Source organism: Bos mutus, chromosome 17 (genome assembly GCF_027580195.1).
Source record: "Bos mutus isolate GX-2022 chromosome 17, NWIPB_WYAK_1.1, whole genome shotgun sequence".
In the NCBI taxonomy this organism is placed as follows: Eukaryota; Metazoa; Chordata; class Mammalia; order Artiodactyla; family Bovidae; genus Bos; species Bos mutus.
In genome coordinates, this window is record NC_091633.1 from 8,490,019 (window position 1) to 8,507,867 (window position 17,849).

Below are 17,849 nucleotides of genomic sequence, written 5' to 3' on the forward strand. Positions count from 1 at the left end.
CTCCCTGCATCTTCATGCCTCACCCCACCTGGAAGATGCCTCACCTTCCGGGGAACATCCCAGGCTCTGCCAGCTCCTGGAGCCACTAATGCTGCTGATTTACTCAAGGTAAGGAAGAGCTGTCTGAGTTTTATTATTTTGGAGGTCACTGGCACTTGGTGAAAATAATGCTTTCTATATAATAATTTTAAATATGCTCAGGGAAAATAATCCTAAGGTCCCACAAAAGGTACAACCATACAGTAGAATACTGAAAAGAAAAAAGTGTTAATCGCTCAGTCGTGTCTGACTCTTTGCGACCCCATGGACTGTAGCCTGCTAGACTCCTCTGTCTACGGGACTTCCCAGGCAAGAACACTGGAGTGGGTAGCCACTTCCTTTTCCAGGGGATCTTCCCGACCCAAGGATTGTAGGCTGAGGCACCAGGGAAGCCCAGAAAGTGAAAGTGAAAATATACTCAGTGGGAACAACCCCAAGGCCCAACACAATGCACATTCACACAACAGAATATTACTCAGCCATAAAAAGGAACGGGGTTCTGACTCACGCTGCAACACGGATGAGCCCTGAAAACATGAGGCTGAGGGAAACAGACCTGACACGGAAGGCCACACAGTGTATGATTCCACTTACATGATATGCCCAGAATACGCCAAATTTGTGAAACAGAAAGAACATTAGTGGTTGCCTACAGTTTGATGAGGGCAAGGCAGGGCAGGAGTGGGTGGGAGGGAGGCTGTGGGTGATGGCGAAGGGCTGTGAGGTTTCTTCTGGGGGTGATGAAAGCGTTCTGGAATGTGTGGTGATGGCTGGTCAACCTTGGGCACGTACTAAAAACCACTTTAAGATGGCGGATTTATGGTATGTGAATCCCATCTTGGTTAAAGAAATAAAATAATCAAAAGTTTTACATGTGGCAACTTCCCTGGTGGTCCAGTGGTTAAGAATCCGCCTTCCAATGCAGGGGAGGCAGGTTGGATCCCTGGTTAGGGAACTAAAATCCCACATGCCTTGGGGCAGCAAAGACCCAACACAGTCAAAAAAAAATAGTAATTTTTTTTAACGTATTTACAGCAGAAGTAGACTGGATGCAAAGTAACACAAGGAAAGTGGGGTTTAGAATCAGAGGCCTAGGCTTGACAGGCTTCCCTGATAGCTCAGTTGGTAAAGAATCTGCCTGCAATGCCGGAGACCCTGGTTTGGTTCCTGGGTTGGGATGATCCACTGGAGAAGGAATAGCCCACTCCAGTATTCTTGGGCTTCCCTGGTGGCTCAGCTGGTACAGAATCCACCCAAAATGTGAGAGACCTGGGTTTGATCCCTGGGTTGGGAAGATCTGCTGGAGAAGGGATAGGCTATCCACCACTCCCTGGTGGCTCAGAGGTTAAAGCGGCTGCCTGGAATGCAGGAGACCCGGGTTCAATCCCTGGGTTGGGAAGATCCCCTGGAGAAGGAAATGGCAACCCACTCCAGGACTCTTGCCTGGAGAATCCCATGGAGGGATGAGCCTGGTAGGCTACAGTCCACGGGGTCTCAAAGAGTCGGACACAACTGAGCGACTTCAGTTTTAACCCACCACTCCAGTATTCTGGCCTGGAGAATTTCATGGACAGTATAGCCCACGGGGTTGCAAAGAGTCCGACAGGACTGAACGACTTTCACTTTCACTTCACTTTCAGGCTTGATAGGCTGTCCGAATAACCTCTTCCTGGAGCTGATTTCTTCACCCGTTGTTTTTGAGAAGGGACCATGAAATTAAGTGCAGAGGAGTACTTTGTAAACTGCAAGACAGCGGTAGTAGAAATGATGTAAGGGAACAGATGTCTCTGCGGAGAAGTGAAAAGCTGCCGCACTCATTTCCCAGCTGCAGGCCACTGGCTGCCATGCAGAGCAGGGATTGTTAGAACCTTCTGTCTGCAGGCAAGATAACTCATGAACGGCCTCTCCTTGAGAGGGCCAGGGCTGTGAGGTTCAACCCTGCAGCCAGGTTGAGAAATGTTCCTGCCAGTCCCAACGAAACAGGCTGAAGAGCTGCCCACCAGGAGCCGGCCCCACAGGCAGGGCTGTTAAACCCCAAACAGGTCCTCTTCTCTCAGAGACACACACAAACGTTATCAGTGTTATCAGTCAACTTCCCCCAGGGAGAAGGGGCCTGACTTGCCCTGATGCTGGCAGGGTCACTTCCTGGGCCTGCCTGCAGGGCCCTCCCCCAGCAGCCTCCTCTCCCTTCTCTATAAACAGTTCCCGTCTCCTCCTCCAGCTGCGGTGTCTATGGGTCAACACTCAGCCTGGCCACGGATGTTGAGTTTAGACCCAAGACCCTAACTAGTTCTCCTGCTCGGAGGCCCGAGGCCCAGCCGAGCTCGGTCCAGCACAGCTGTGGGCTCAGAGGACAAATTCCCCAGTGACTCGGGGCGAAGGAGGCAGGCTGGGTCACACAGACCCAGAGAAACCCGCACCGCTCAGAGAGGCACATTCAGCCCCTCAAAGCACCGGGGCGATCACAGGAAACCCAGAATCGGCCTCGGCCATACAGCCAGCTTCACTTAAACACCCAGCCTGGGCAGATATCAAGGACAGGAAGAATCCAGATTGAGCTGCACACAGAAACCTAAGACACCATCACCCAGCACCCTGAGCTCACTGTCACACAGCGACAAGGGACTGCCACTCACACCCACAGCCAGGGGCGTGCACTACGGGGAACAATTTCACACCTTCACAGGGGCACCCCTGCGGCTTCTCCCCACTATCACTACACAGGCCCGGCCCCCAGGGGACAGGCCGGAATACACAGGAGGAGGCATTCAGGGTCCGGAATCCCAGAACCGGCATCTCACGCAGTTTACCCAATCAGGAGTTCCAGTCTTGGGACAAGTACCCTGCAGTCACCCCTGACGGGGCGAGGGGGCAGTGTCACACATTCACAGTCACGCCCCAGACGGGGGTCACACTTACACACTGTCACCCCCCACACAGGAGTCACACACAGAGTCAACCCCAGACGGGGGTACACCGGCACTGCACAGTCTCACTGCAGTCACCCCAGGCCGGCTACCCGGGAGGGGGTCGTCCAGCGGGGTGCCCGCAGGCCCGAGGACCCCTCAAAGCTGTCCCGGCGCAGCCCCCGGCGCCCCGCGCCCTGCACTCGCGGCCCAGGCCTCGCGCGGCGGCTGCTCGGCCGGGCCAGGGCCGCGGGCCCGGGGCTCACCTCGCTGTTGCTGGCGGAGGAGGAGGTGGCGCTGGGCGTGGGCGAGCGCTGCAGGGTCACCAGGGCCATGGCTGCGGTGCGGTACGGCACACAGGCGCCGCTGAGGCCTCCGGCTAAAGCCGCCGCCGCCGCCCGGGCCGGGCCCGGGGCGCTCCAAGAGCCGCGCGCGGGCGGCCGGGCCGAGCCGGGCCGGGCCCGCCCCTCCCCGTCGGCGTCCGCCGCCGCCCCGCCCCCGCGCCGGCGCGCGCCGGGCCTGAGCGCGGGCGGGGGGCGTGGCCCACGCGGGGCCCGCGTGCGCGTGCGCGGCGCGGGAGTCCCGAGGGGCGGCGGGAGGCCCAGGCCAGCCAGCCGCATCCCGCGAGCGCAAGTGCGAAGCGGGTGCGCGCCCGTCGGCGAGCAAGTCCTCCCCAAGAGGCCCATCCCCTGCGCAGGCCGGGAAACTGAGGTTCCGTGACCACGCAGCTTGGAATGCGCGGAGCAAGCAGGCATAGAGACAGAAAATAAAAACCTGCTCGTCCCTGCGCCTTGAACCTCGAGGAGGGGTGTGCATAAATTCGTATGTTCGTTCATTCATTCGTTTATGAAATATTTATTGAGCACTTACTAAGTACCCCGCATGGAGTATTCGACAGTGAACAACACAGAATTGACCTGCCCTAGGGGATTTGATGAAGGTAAATTAAATTGCTAGAAACTCACTTTGCCCGTCTTTTTATATGAATTCCTACCATGTGTCCAGAAACCCAGCTAACACCTTGGGAAGTTAGGGAGAGCGTCTCCGAAAAGGGGGCATTTGCTCTCAGACCTGACGGATGAGCAGGATTAACGGGTGAGGGTGGGAGTTGACTGCTGGGCGTGATCTCCGGGGGAGAGCCTGCACAGTGGCCGGAAACGGAAAGATTTCCATCAGCCGCTGGAGCCTAGGGATGGGGAAGAGGGAGTCAGGGTGCTCTCTAGAAAGCTCTGGCTAAGGCTTGGAGAATGGACTGTTGAACAGAGGCGTGAAGGGAGGCCAGGGATGGGCTGCTCTTGTTGTCCTGGGGGGAGGTGACCAGTATAGGGAGGGGAGAGAGAGACATGGAGGAAGATACTAAAAGGGTGGCTTGATTTAGCGTCAGTTTCACCCAAATCCCCTACTTCTCTTCTTTCACCCAGCCCCAGCACGCACGCATCTGCACATTTACTGGTCCAGTCCTTGCCCCGTGCATCTCACTGCCAAACCAGCAACACAGGCAGCCTGGGCGATACTCCCGCTCTTTCCCCTAGATCCAGGGGCTGGGACCTCCTCCATATTCCCTCAGTATCATTCTTCTCAACGGGGTTTGTGGCGGGTGGGGGGTGGTTAGGACTATTTTTTTTTTTTTTTTAATGTGACATCTTAGTTCCCCCACCAGGGATGAACCCATGCCCCCTGCAGTGGAAGAAGGGAGTCTTAACTGGACTGCCAAGGAAGTCCTCCTCCCCTCTCCCCACTTCATTTTCTTTTTAAATTTGTGTGAATATTTTTGAATGTCTTGGCAGATGGGGAGAGCTGTTGGTGGTTCTGGCGTTTAGAGGGCAGGAGCTGGAAATGCTAAAAATGCGAAAGTCCTGCAGTTCACTGGACAGTGCCCTCCACCCTTCCCAACTCCCAAGAAGAACTGCTCAATTCCCATAAGACTCCTGTGTGGGCGAAAGCACCGTTCATAATTATCTGACTCCATTTGATAAGTCAACACAAAGTATTTTTCACTGAATTTTCAGAAACGCAACTATGTTTAAACAGAGGGCAGAATATACTTTGTTTTGTTTGAGAGTTTTGTCAGGAGCTATTCACTATTTGGGAAACAGAGTTTATGGAGGGAAACATAACTCCTAATATTGGAGAAGCTGACCCAACACATTGGCATCTTGGTAGACAGACTGCTGTATTTATTTAGCACCTATTTTTAAATGTCAAGCATGAGACAAAATTATGGGCAGTATTCAATTGACTGATGACTATCTTACTTCTCAATTCTGAACACATTCATTTGAAAACAGATACACGTGGGACTTCCCTGGCAGTCCAGTGTTTAAGACCCCGAGCTTCCACTTCAGAGGGCACAAGTTTGATCCCTCGTGATTGAACTAGGATCCCACATGCCATGTGGCCTAGATAAATAAATAAATAAAAATTTAACAAACCCAGACACTTCTACACAACATTGTAAATTGACTATATTTCAAAAGAAGAAAAAAAAATAAAAGACAGACATACTACTGAGACTTCCTGTGTCCTCCAGGGATGTTATTTCATCATAATGAATTTTCCTTATATGTTAGGGCATTATCAGTCAGTCCGGTTGCTCAGTCATGTCCGACTCTTTTCGACCCCATGGACTGCAGCACGCCAGGCTTCCCTGTCCATCACCAATGCCTGGAGCCTGCTCAAACTCATGTCCATTGAGTTGGTGATGCCATCCAACCATCTTACGCTGTGTATATATCTTACCCTCTGTATACATATACACAGTGAAATACTACTCAGCCATGAAAAAGAATGAAATAATGCTATTTGCAACAACACAGATGCAAGTAGAGATTATCGTAGTGAAGTAAGTCAGAAAGACAAATACCATATGATATTACTTATATATGGAGTCTAAAATATGACACAAATGATTCAGTCTATGAAACAGAAAGGGAATCATGGACAGAGTGAATAGACTGGTGGTTGTCAAGGAGGAAGGGGTTGGGAGAGGGGTGGAGTGGGAGATGGGAGTTAGCAGATGTATGCTTTTATATAGAGAATGGGTGAACAACAAAGTCCTACTGTGTAGCACAGATACTCTGTATCCTATGATAAACCGTAATGGAAAAGAATATTTTAAAACAGAATGTATATATGTGTGTGTCTGTGTGTATGTGTGCACGTGTGTGTGTGCTCAGTCATGTCTGACTCTTTGAGACCCCATGGACTGTAGCCCACCAGTCTTCTCTGTCTATGGAATTTTCCAAGAATACTGACATGGGTTGCCTTTTCTTATTCCAGGGGATCTTCCTGATCTAGGAATCAAATCCTGAGTCTCTTGCATCTCCTGCATTGGTAAACGGATTCTTCACCACTGTGCTGCCTCTGAGGCCCATACATGTATATGTGTGTGTGTGTGTGTGTATAATTGAATCACTTTGTTGTACAGCAGAAATTAACACAACATTGTAAATCAACTATATACTACAATTAAAAAAAAAACAAAAAACACCTAAACCCTAATCTTTCTACCCTGGCCTTGCTTACCTCTCTACCCACACCCACTGATCCAGAGGCCATCCCCACCCATTCTCACTTCCTCTTACAGCTGAGGGGCCCTCTTCCCTCCCACATTAACTCTTGCCAGACACCACCTCCAAAAATCCCTCCCTGCTCCCTAGACTGGACTCAGCACTTTCCCAGGATGTCACATCTCCCTTCACCTACCCCCAGGCACATGGCAAGTTCTCTTAACATTGTCACAACTGTCTGTCTTGTCACATGTTTCTAAGAAAAACCTCAGGAACTGGGCTGGGACCAGGGTGAGAACCCAAAAGGTAAAGGGCAACCAAAACAACAACAACAAAAATTCAACCAAGAGAAAGACTACATACTTTTTTCCTTTTTTCCCACCTTTTTTGGCCACACTGCACGGCTTGTGGGATCTGTTTCCTGACCAGGGTTTGAACCCCGGGCCTTGGTGGTGAGAGCACAAGTCCTAACCACTGGACTACCAGGGAATATCAGAGAAAGGTTATAGTTTCAGGAATCAAACGTATGCCACAAATCTTCAATGAACAAAATGTCAGCATTTTGAATGGGATGGGGACTGTATTACTGGGCTTTCCCGTTGCCTCAGGCTCCAATACGGCACTTTCACTGATCCTGTCTTCATCTGACCCTGTCTGTATTTAAAATTTTGATCATTCTAAACACTTCTGTGAAAATCCAGCTCTGAAAAGACCTGTGGGCTTGTCTTGTGGCCTGTAAAGAGTTGGGGCAGGGAGAAAAAAAAGTGAGAGCTCCCTGGTCTAGGCTTCAGGGAATCCCAGGAGCAGAGGAGGAGAACCTTGTGGAAGACCCAGCTCCAAAGTTTTCTTGCATCCAGTAGAGTCTTTTCCACTCAGTATCATAATTATTTTTTTCATCATACTTTACTTAATTATCATAAACCTTGTAGTCTCAGTTTTGCAACTATTATAAATAGCCAGTTAATGAGTTATTTGCTATATGCTAGGTGGTAGGCAAAGTGATTTGCAAATGTGTTGGGGACAGGGGTTTTTTATGTGAATGTCCCCCATTAACCCCCCAGGGCCACCTCCTCCAGGAAGCCTTCCCTGACCTGAGTCCAGATTAGGTACCCCTTATCAAGGCTCCTGAAGCCTCTGCTTTGTCCCGGCTTGAACCCCTTTGCTTATTTCTCGTCACACGGTTGTGGTTCTCCTTTCATGGCTGAGGAAGCTGATGCACAGGGTGGTTTAGTTGCACGCCCGTGGTCACAGAGCTAGGGCGTGGTGAAGCTGGTTACTTGGACACTTGTTTTTCTACTTTAGAACTCAGACAAGAGACAGAGGTTCTTCCAGGATAGCCTAGGAGGGGAGAAGGGAAGAGAACGCTACTGATAATTCCATTTTCAGAGCAACTGACTTGCAATTCACAAGTATTAAATAACAAAGCTCTGGTACACTGAATCATGGCTCCCCAAAGATGTCCATGTGCACCTGTAATGTGTTACCTGATATGGTAAGACGGACTTTGCAACTGTGATTAAGTTAAGGGTGTTGAGGTAGAGAGATTATCCTGAGTTATCTGAGTGGGCCTGATACAAACCCAAAGATCTTTATAAGAAGGAGGAAGAAGGATCAGAGTGAGAAGTAGGAGATATGATAACACAAGAGGTTGGGGTGATGTGAGGAAGGCCATGAACCGAGGGATGCAGGTGGCTGCTAGAAGCAGAAAAAGACCGAGGAGTGAATTCCCTCCTCATCATCTCCAGAAAGAACACAGACTTGCCATCATCTTGATTTTAGACTTCTGACCTCTGGTTATTGTTGTTCAGTCACTAAGTCGTGTCCAACTCTGCAACCCCCTGGACTGCAGCACACCAGGCTTCCCTGTCCTTCGCCATCTCCTGGAGCTTGCTCAAACTTATGTCCATTGAGTCGGTGATTCTATCTAACCTATTCTTCCTCTGTTGCCTGCTTCTCCTTTTGCCTTTAATCTTTCCCATCATCAGGGTCTTTTCCAATGAGTCAGCTCTTCACATCAGGTATCCGAAATGTTGGAGCTTCAGCTTCAGCATCAGCCCTTCCAGTGAATATGCAGGGTTGGTTTCCTTTAGGATTGACTGATTTGATCTCCTTACAGTCCTCTAGAAATACAAGAAAATAAATTCCTGTTGTTTTAAGCCACTGAGTTTCTAGTAATTGGTTGTAGGAGCTATAGAAAATGAATATAAAACAATACATATATACTGCATTAAAAAAAAAAAAAGACCCCAAATGGAGTCACTTGTGCTGTTGACTTTTTTTAAAAATGCACATCAGAGTTGTGAGTTACATTTTATTTGGGGCAAAATGAGGACTGTTTAGCTCAAGGGACAGCATCTTGTATGGTTCTGAGAACTACTCCCAAGAGGTGGGGGGAAAGCCAGCACATACGTGATTTTGGTGAAGGGGAAGTACGTGCAATCAAGCACATATTTTTTTTGCGGAAGGTTTCTGCTGGTCATGAGGAGCAACCATCACCATGAAAGATTTCAGTGCTTTTCTAGGTATGAGGAAATGGAAGAACTGGGTCCATAAAATCAGCTCCTGAAAAAATCTATCTGAAGACCTGTTCCGTCAGGTTTTCCCAGAGCACAGAGGGTCTTATTTCTGCCCTCCACCCTGAACTCCTTTCAAGGGGTGTTGAAAGTCAGCAGCTGTTACAGTACATGATATAATCCTTATAGAGGTAGCAAGTCCTAATAGCAAGTGCCAATTTGTAGTTGACCAGGCTAAACCCCACATCAGCAAACCAAGACTTAATATCTAGCCTAATTGCAGTTACAACGTCCTCCAGGAACGTAGTCTTAACTGGTCACTCTGGAATTTTCTGGTCAGTACCAATGAGGTAATCTGCCACACAGCCCCCTTCTGTCCCTCATAGGTAGGTTTCCTAAGCCTGAAACAATTCATTCTTTTCCCCTTTCTGCTATAAAAGGCTTCCTTTTTGTCCAGCTCCTCAGAGCGTCTTTCTACTTGTTGGATGGCATTCTACCCATTTGTGAATCATTCAATTAAGTCAATTAGATCTTAAAATTTTACTCAGTTAAAATTGTGTTATTTAACAACTATTAAAAAGTTATTAGAATGTCATAATACAATATGTTGCAGCCAATTCTTGGGCACTATATCATTTTCACATTCACTCAATTCATTAGACAACAATTTACAGAGTGCCTATGCAACCCACTCCAGTATTCTTGCCTGGAAAATTCCACGGACAGAGGAACCTGGCAGTCTACGGTCCATGGGGTTGCAAAGAGCTGGACATGACTGAGCATGCGTGCATCCTCCACTGAGCACCAGTCTGGGAATTTGGGGTCCTTCAGGGAACAAGCAGAGGACTCACTGTCCTTGGTGGAGTCCAATCAGGTGGGAGATAAAGCCAAACAGCTTGTGAGTGAATAGATTTGCCATAACACATGTTAACATATGCATATAATATATGACTACTTAAATATGTCATTTTTAAGTGAATCAATTTCAGTAAAGGTCTTAGAACATGACATGTACAGATGAGTGTCAGATAAATAAAATATGATACCAAGTAGTAAAAAAGAGTTTGAGAGAAGGACTTCCCTGGTGGTCCAGTAGTTAAGACGTCATCTTACGATGCAGGGGATGTGGGTTCAATCCCTGGGCGGGGAATTAAGATCCCACATGTCTCACTGCCAAAAAGCAAAACATAAAACAGAAGTAATACTGTAACAAGTTCTATAAAGACTTTAAAAATTGTCCACATCAAAAAAAAACCTTATAAGAAAGAAAGGGCTGGAGAGAGAAACAGAGCAGTCTTGGGGACATGGTGACGGAGGCGGCTGTTTAAGTGGTCAGGGAAACCTCTGGCCAGGGTGACATTTGAGCAGAGGAGTCACTCAGCGATTTCCCCCAGTTTGTCTGTTGTCATACAAGAGCTGTTAAAGCTTTTGGGGGCAGCAACATGGATGGATTCAAGAGATTATCAAGCTTTGTACGACAGACAAATTTTTACATCCTGGCATTCCTGGTGGTCCAGTGGCTAAGACTCCGCACTCCCCATGAAGGGGGCTCCGGGGTCGATCCGTGGTCCAGGAGCTAGATCCCATATGCCACAACTAAGACCTGATACAGCCAAATAAACAAACAAACAAACAAATAAACACTAAGACCAAACTCCATGAAAAAAATTGTTGTATCTACATACAATGGCAACCTGCCTGAAACGGATTCTCCTGGTCTACAGTCCTATGGAAGGGTGTTCAAGATATGCCATATTGATAACAGAATGGGAGTAAAAAAAGCCTCATAATGTTTTAACATAATGTTAAAATGTTGTTTTAACATTTGGGGACATTCACGCAAAATGTTAATGGCCCGTATTCTTGGTGGGGGGATTAGTGGTGGGGAGTAACTAGTACTTTCTTCTCTCTACCATCAGCGTTATACACATTTATAAGGGTTATGATGATGCTAATACTTAGAAAAGTTCTAATAAAACTAATTTCATCTGAGAGAGTGTGTGTGGGTGTGTGAGGTTAACTGGTTATTCTGTAAATTCACCTTGCCCACAGAGTTCAACCTCCTGCAGAGAACTCTCCTGGCCAAGGATCCTTTTGCCCTGGCCTGAGTATATTTCAGAGCTGCTAGAAGTCCATGTTGTTATCAGCCAGCCAATGGGTCAGAAGAATCTTCAACAGCTCCAACCATATAGACAGAAATTGCTTCCAAAGGTCCTTTGGGGGCCTCCTGGAGTCTCCTATCAGTATGATCAGTGAACTTTGGACTTCAGAGTAGTTTCTCAATGTCCTTGTGATCAGCAGACCAAGTAAGCCCTATACCCCTGCAGGAAGAAGGGCACATCCCTCCTGCTCTCTGGCCTCAGTTTACCCAACCATAAAATGGGCAGATTCAACCAGCTCAGTGTCTTTCAACACTTTTTTTCTTTTTTAAAAAAACAGAACTCATACCCCCTTCTGATAAAGACAAAAATCTCACATCCTTTCTGGGGGATATAGTAAATACTGAATTTTCTTTTTGCCCACAGCCCAGGACTCTGAAGACATGGCCAGCCTCCCATGCCAGGGGGGTGGGAGCGGGGGGAGCCCTGGGTGCCTAGTGCCTTTCTCAACTCTCAGTAAAACTCTCCAGGGTGGTGGCTGCATGTTCCAGCTCTGGATACAGACTGCCTGGGTGAGAGTCACTGGACATAACACAGGGTGTCCTGTTTTTTTTTTTCCCCCGATGGCAGATTTTCTGGTACAGACAGTAAAGAAAGAAAGCGAAGTCGCTCAGTTGTGTCCAACTCTTTGCAACCCCATGAACTGTAGCCTAGCAGGCTCCTCAGTCCATGGAATTTTCCGGGCAAGAGTACTGGAGTGGGTTGCCATTTCCTTCTCCAGGGGATCTTCCCAACCTAGGGATTGAACCTGGGTCTCCCGCATTGCAGGCAGACCCTTTACCGTCTAAGCCACCAGGAAAGTCCTACTAGAAAAATTATAAAAAAAACTGTAACACTTATTTTTATTTGTTGGATCTGCGAACACTAGGCTGGGTTCAAATTTGAGCCTCTGCTTGTAGGCTGTGTTACTATGGGCAAGTTCTCTCTTTTCTCTTTCTCCCTCCCTCACTCCTTCCTTTCTCATACTTGCTCCTTTTTCCTTCCTTCCCTTCTTTCTTTTTATTCCCTCTCTCCCCACCACTTTCTTTTCCATGTCAAGTCCTTTCATCTTAATCTTAAATGTGCAGCTTGATGGCTTTTCCCGTATGCATTATTGTTGTTCAGTCGCTCAGTCATGTCCGACTCTTTGCGACCACATGGACTGCAGCACACCATGCCTCCCTGTCCATCACCAATTCCTGGAGCTTGCTCAAACTCATGTCGATCGAGTCGGTGATGCCATCCAACCATCTCATCCTCTGTCGCCCCCTTCTCCAGCCTTCACTCTTTCCCAGCATCAGGGTCTTTTTCAATGAGTCAGCTCTTCGCATCAGGTGGCCAAAGTATTGGAGCTTCAGCATCAGTCCTTCCAATGAATATGACACACTCCCACAACCACCACCCAGAAAGGGACATGCTTCTAGCATCCCAAGAAGAATTCCTTGTGCCCCAGAAGTAATCGTGTTTCCCACACCCTCAATCGCCACCTACTACTTTCACCTGTTCTGCGTTGTGTGGGCCCTTCCCTCCCTCTTCCACTAACAAATTGACTATGAGATTCACCCAGCTGTTGTGTGTGGCAGCATTGCATTTCCTCATTGCTGTGTAATATTCCATGGTGTGCATTGTCTGAAAACGTCACAGTTTGTTTACCCATTCTCTAGCTGATAGGCGTTTTGGTTGTTTCTGCTTTGGGGCTCTGGATGTTCTTGTACAGGCCTTTTGGGTGGAGTTTGTCTTCATTTCTCTTGGATATGTACATAAAAGGAGGGTTGCTGGGTTTTAAGATAGACATATGTTTAGCTATAGTGGATACTGGGAGCAAGTTTTTGAATTTCAACTATGAAGAGAAAGTTGATCATGACCCTACTTACCCTAACCCTAACCCAACCCTAACCTACTATTAGGGTTGCTACGAGATTAAATGAGATAATCTAGGCAAAATATTTAGAACTGGCACATTGAAATTCACAAAACCCAAATCATTGTTGGAATGGGGAGGGCACAAAGATATCTAGCTGACTTTTGCTAACTTTTAAGTGTTCCCACAATGAATTAGAGGCACAAGCAATTTCCTAAGGTTGTGAGATATAATAGTGATACATGGGACTTCCCAGTGGTTAAGAATCCACCTGCCAGTGCAGGGGACGTGGGTTCAATCCCTGGTCCAGGAGGATTCCACATTCCTTGGGGCAATTAAGGCCTAGAACCTGTGCTCTGCAAGAAGACCAGCCACCGCAATGAGAAGCCTGCGCACCACAATTAGAGAGTAGCTCCCATTCACTGTGACTAGAGAAAGCCTGTGCGAAGCAACAAAGACCCAGTGCAGCCATAAATAAATAAATGTGACCCATGACATTTGTTTTAAAAATTCAAATAAAATGGAATCATATAAGTAAACGGCAGAGTTCACCCCATCTTCTTTATTATTCAAGAAAAATAGAATGCACTAGTCTTTTGCAGGCATTTTCTTATGTCATCTGCACATTGTTTGTTATTTGAGGGTGCTGAAGGTAGGGGGTTAGAGGTTGGACTTTCAAAGCCAACCCAAAGGATGACTCATCTAGGGCTGGTTGGTCCCTGTCCCTGGGCCTCAGTCTCTCCATCCATACAATGAGGTGCCTGATGCTCTCGGGGCTCTAATAATCACTGCTCCAGGTCCATTTCTGGCAGAGGAGGGACCTGGCGTCCAGCCACACCTGTGTCTGGGATAGAGGAGCAAAGACCTACCCATCTTTTGGCCCTGAGTCTCATCCACCCAGCATCCCAGAGTGCATTAGGCTGGCTGGCTGGCCCCAGGAGCTCTTGTCCTGTACCTCTGACCTCCCCTCAGGGGCCGCCAGCCTGACCACTCCCCCACCCCCTCAGGCCAGATGCACAGTGGTTCAGCAAGCCGCCGTCCCCTCCCCCAGGGTGGCAACAGGAAGAGGGAAGAAAGAGGATCGTCTCCAGCTGGCCCAGGAGACAGATCTCCTTGTGCCCATCAGCCCTCCAAGAACCCCCCTTCTTCCTCCCTTCCTCTCCGAGGCCTGTCCACGGGGACTTGGGGTCAGCCAGAAAAGTCAGGCAACTTCTCAGGGACCGGAGCAAGGGGAGGTGAGGTCTCCCAACCTGGCCGGGATTCAGCCCCTGCGAGCTGCGGCGGGTGCCCAGCCCCACCCCTCGTGCCCTGTCCGTCCCTTCAGACTTTGACCCTGAGCTCCAGTCCGGGCCGAGGACAGGATGCCCCAGAATCGGGAGCCTCCCTTCAGAAGATAGGACCCTGGGCCCACAGCAGCTGCCTCTTTGCTGCAGAGATTTGGCACGCCAGGTGACTGGGGGCAGGGGTCGGGGCACAAAAGATCTGAGCGTCCCTCCGGTGTCGGCAGAGAAGGTCCACGCTAGAGCCCGACGCAGGGGACAACCTTGCAGGGACCACAGGTAAGTGCCTGCACCTCTCCAAGCCTCAGTGTCCTCATCTAGAACATAGGGATCATAACTCACCTCTTCCAGGGTTAACCTGGATATTAAAAGAGGTGATGATAACTACAGAGGGCTTAGCACAGAACTCGGCACGAAGCAAGTACTCAATAAAAGGTTAATTATTATTTGGGAGGCTGGGAGCGGTGGCCTGGTTATCCAGCATTGATAGTATATGTTTCATTTTAAAAATAAACTCTGAAACTTTATAAGAGGTAGCCATAGGGAGCTAATTATATTTATTCAGATAACTCACCTGTGACTTGATTTAAAAACAAAACAAGTCTTTCCTGTTTTTTACACATGTAGCCATCAAAGGCATGAGCTGCTTCAAGGTCTGTTTTAGGGACAAGGGAGGTTATAAGTAAACTATTAGAAGACTGGAAAGTAAACACACTGTCATATGCCAATTTCTTAATGGCTGCCTAAGAGATCTATGGTGCAGCCCAGGAAGCTCAGACAGAACTGGGTCCAGATCTAAACTCTGTGCCACACTGGCTATGTGACTTTAGGGGAGTGACTTCCTCTCTCTGAACCTCAGTCCCCAGTCTGTAGAACCTCTCAGAGCAGTTGCAAGGATAAAGTAAGAGGATGTCTGTACTGCTTCTGTGTGTGTCTGGCAAGTGGCATACAGCCAGAATTCCCTTCATGCTCCACGGATAGGTAGACATTATAATTATACACACACACACACACACAAATGTAATAACCCCAGCTGTTTGTGTCTTGCTGAATGTACACTCCAAACATGTTTGGTTAAACTAACAGCATAAAGCAGAAAACAGCAACACTAATAGAAACATCAGTAACAATAAGAAAATGGTTGAAGGATAACAGAGCTGTGTGCAAACCGAGTCAAGGACCTAATTACCCACATGCATAAATGGTTTCACCCAAGGCTGGCTCTGTTAGATCCTACAGTCTGACTGCCGATTCTGATAAGGACCTTATCCATTTACGTTCCACTTTAATACATGCAGAAACACTCAGTTGCTGCAACTAGTATCAAATCTGACTCATTTATTCGATTGAGATAATTGATTTAGGACACATTTTCTGTGCCTACCACCAACACACTAAAAATTCCTACACTCATTGAATTTCATGTTTGGTTTTTTTTTATGCAGAAAAAAAAAAACCAGAAGCTTTGGCTGTTATTCTTCACCTGCTTGATTTCATGTTTTTTAAATCGTGGGATTAACACATAGCCCTGTGAGTCAGGTCAGCCTGAGCTCTGCTTCTTACCAGCAGGTGCCTGAACCTCAGTAGCCTCATCTGTAAAATGGGCATGATGACAACCCTGAGGGTTGTTAGAAGATTAAAGGAGATAATGCATGTCAAGTTCTTAGCACAATGAGTAACACATACTAAGAGTTGAAAAGCTCGCAGCTGCTACTGTTTCTCCGCATTGCCAGGTTTTTCCTTTCACAGAGACTTTTTAACTCCAAAACTCTACAAATCTTTTTATCACAAATGTGTGAGTTTGGCTGAATGGACCCTCTTCTGTGAGCCTTAGTTTCTTCTTCTGCATGATGCTATCATGCTTATCTTTAAGATTTTAGACACTGGAGAAACTGAGCTCCATGCTATTACCTGTCTCTCTTTGCAATGGCCAGTAGGTTTTAGAACTTGCTCTGGGTCCTGCCTCATGTTCTTCTCTTGGGCACCTGCCTTCAATTCCAACCAGAGGCTTTGCCATCCCTGAGCAGCCTTATTACTGGAGACATGCCACGTGACTGCTTTGGTCTGAAGTCCCTTTCTCCCTGCCCAGAGATCTCTCACTCAGTCAAGTGAAGTGACTTATCCAGGGTCACACAGAAGGTGTGTGCCAGGCTGCCCAACCCCCAGCCTGGGCTGTCACTGGCACCCCTCCACACCACAACACCTCCCTCATTACAGGGAATTTTGGAAAATACAGGAAAAGCCTCTATTCCAGGCTTCTTATTGTCAAGGTACGAAAGTGGTCAAATCTCCAGAGCCTATGTAGAGACAGAGAGCCCAGAGAGGGGAAGTAACTTGGCCAAGGTCACACAGCAAGCCAGCAGTGAAGCCGGATCTGACTCCCCTTGCTGTCTTTTCCTCCAGACCCAGTGTTCTTTCTCTTGTTATTCTCAAGGTGCTGGGGGACAGAAAGAGGTCACTGCAGATTGAGGCCAGGTCCCATACCAGGAACTTTCACCAGGCTAGTTATTCAATCTTCAGGCTGACCCGGGAGATGGGGGTTAACCCTATTTCACAGCTGAAGAGATTGGATCTCCTGAGGCAAGGGGTGGAGGAGACAGTGAGGGGGTCCCTGAGCAGGTCCCCCTGCCACCAAAACCAGGCTCGCGGCTGGAAGGAGAATCACCCAGAGGACAATGCTTTTCCGTTTTTTGGTTTTATCTCCAACTTGGCTGCGGAAACCCCAGCAGAGTCCAGTTCTTGTGGGCTGGAGCCATTTTCTCCTTTATAAAACTAGGCCATATTGAGAATGTCCTGCCGTTCAGGGCCACGGGCCGCAGTTGCCAGGAGGCAAGGTCCGTGGGAGGAGAGTTGTGAGCAAAGAGGAGGGAAAGTTGAATTTGGCCCTTCTGGGCACAAAAAGTCCCCTTGTTCTGCCTTAGCAGGAGCCGGCAAAATATTTCCCTGCTGTGCACGGACCAAGCAGCTTCAAGGTCAAAAGCTGCTAGGTCTTCTAAATTTCTGAGGACACCCAGCAGCCCAGTATCCCCAGGGAGGCCTGGAGGTGATGCACTCTGAAGGTCTGAGTTCTGAGGCCAAAAAATGCATCCCAGATACTCACAGCTGCCAGCCTGGCACACAGTAGGTGTGCAGTAAATGTGTATCGAGTTTACTTGAATTAAAATGAAGTCCTGGCAGCACCATTTACTGGCTGTGTGACCTTCTGTAAGATACTCCACCTCTCTGAGTCTTTGTTTCCTTATCTGTAGAATGGGATCAATACACCAGCCCCTAACTCTTAATGTGGGAGATTTAGGTGCAGTGACGCACAAGAAGTGTTTAGCACAGGGCTGGCCCACAGTAGGTGCTCCAGAAATGTCAGGAAATCGCTTCTTTTGCCCTGGACACTGTGTTAAGCTTTTTACATCTGCTGCCTTGTGAAAACTTCCATCTACTCTCTGAGGCATGAATTAGTTTTCTCATTTCTCCAGAGAAAGAATTTGAGTCTTGAGAGGCATCTTACCCAAGGTCATGGCCAGCAGACAGCAGAGCTGAGACCTGAGATTCGAAGCCCATTGTCCTAACCACTGGACTTTCCTGGTAACTCAGATGGTAAAGAATCAG

General features: G+C 48.1%; 1 protein-coding gene across 1 annotated transcript in view; it reads right to left on the minus strand.

Annotated features, from left to right (window-relative positions):
• Positions 1-3,419, minus strand: part of SSH1 (slingshot protein phosphatase 1) — a 56,392-nt gene extending 52,973 nt beyond the window's left edge. The window contains 1 exon segment of the mRNA XM_070385974.1: positions 3,212-3,419. Within this exon segment, the coding sequence (XP_070242075.1) occupies positions 3,212-3,280 (69 nt within the window). The 5' untranslated portion in view covers positions 3,281-3,419.
• Positions 3,420-17,849: the final 14,430 nt, after the last annotated feature.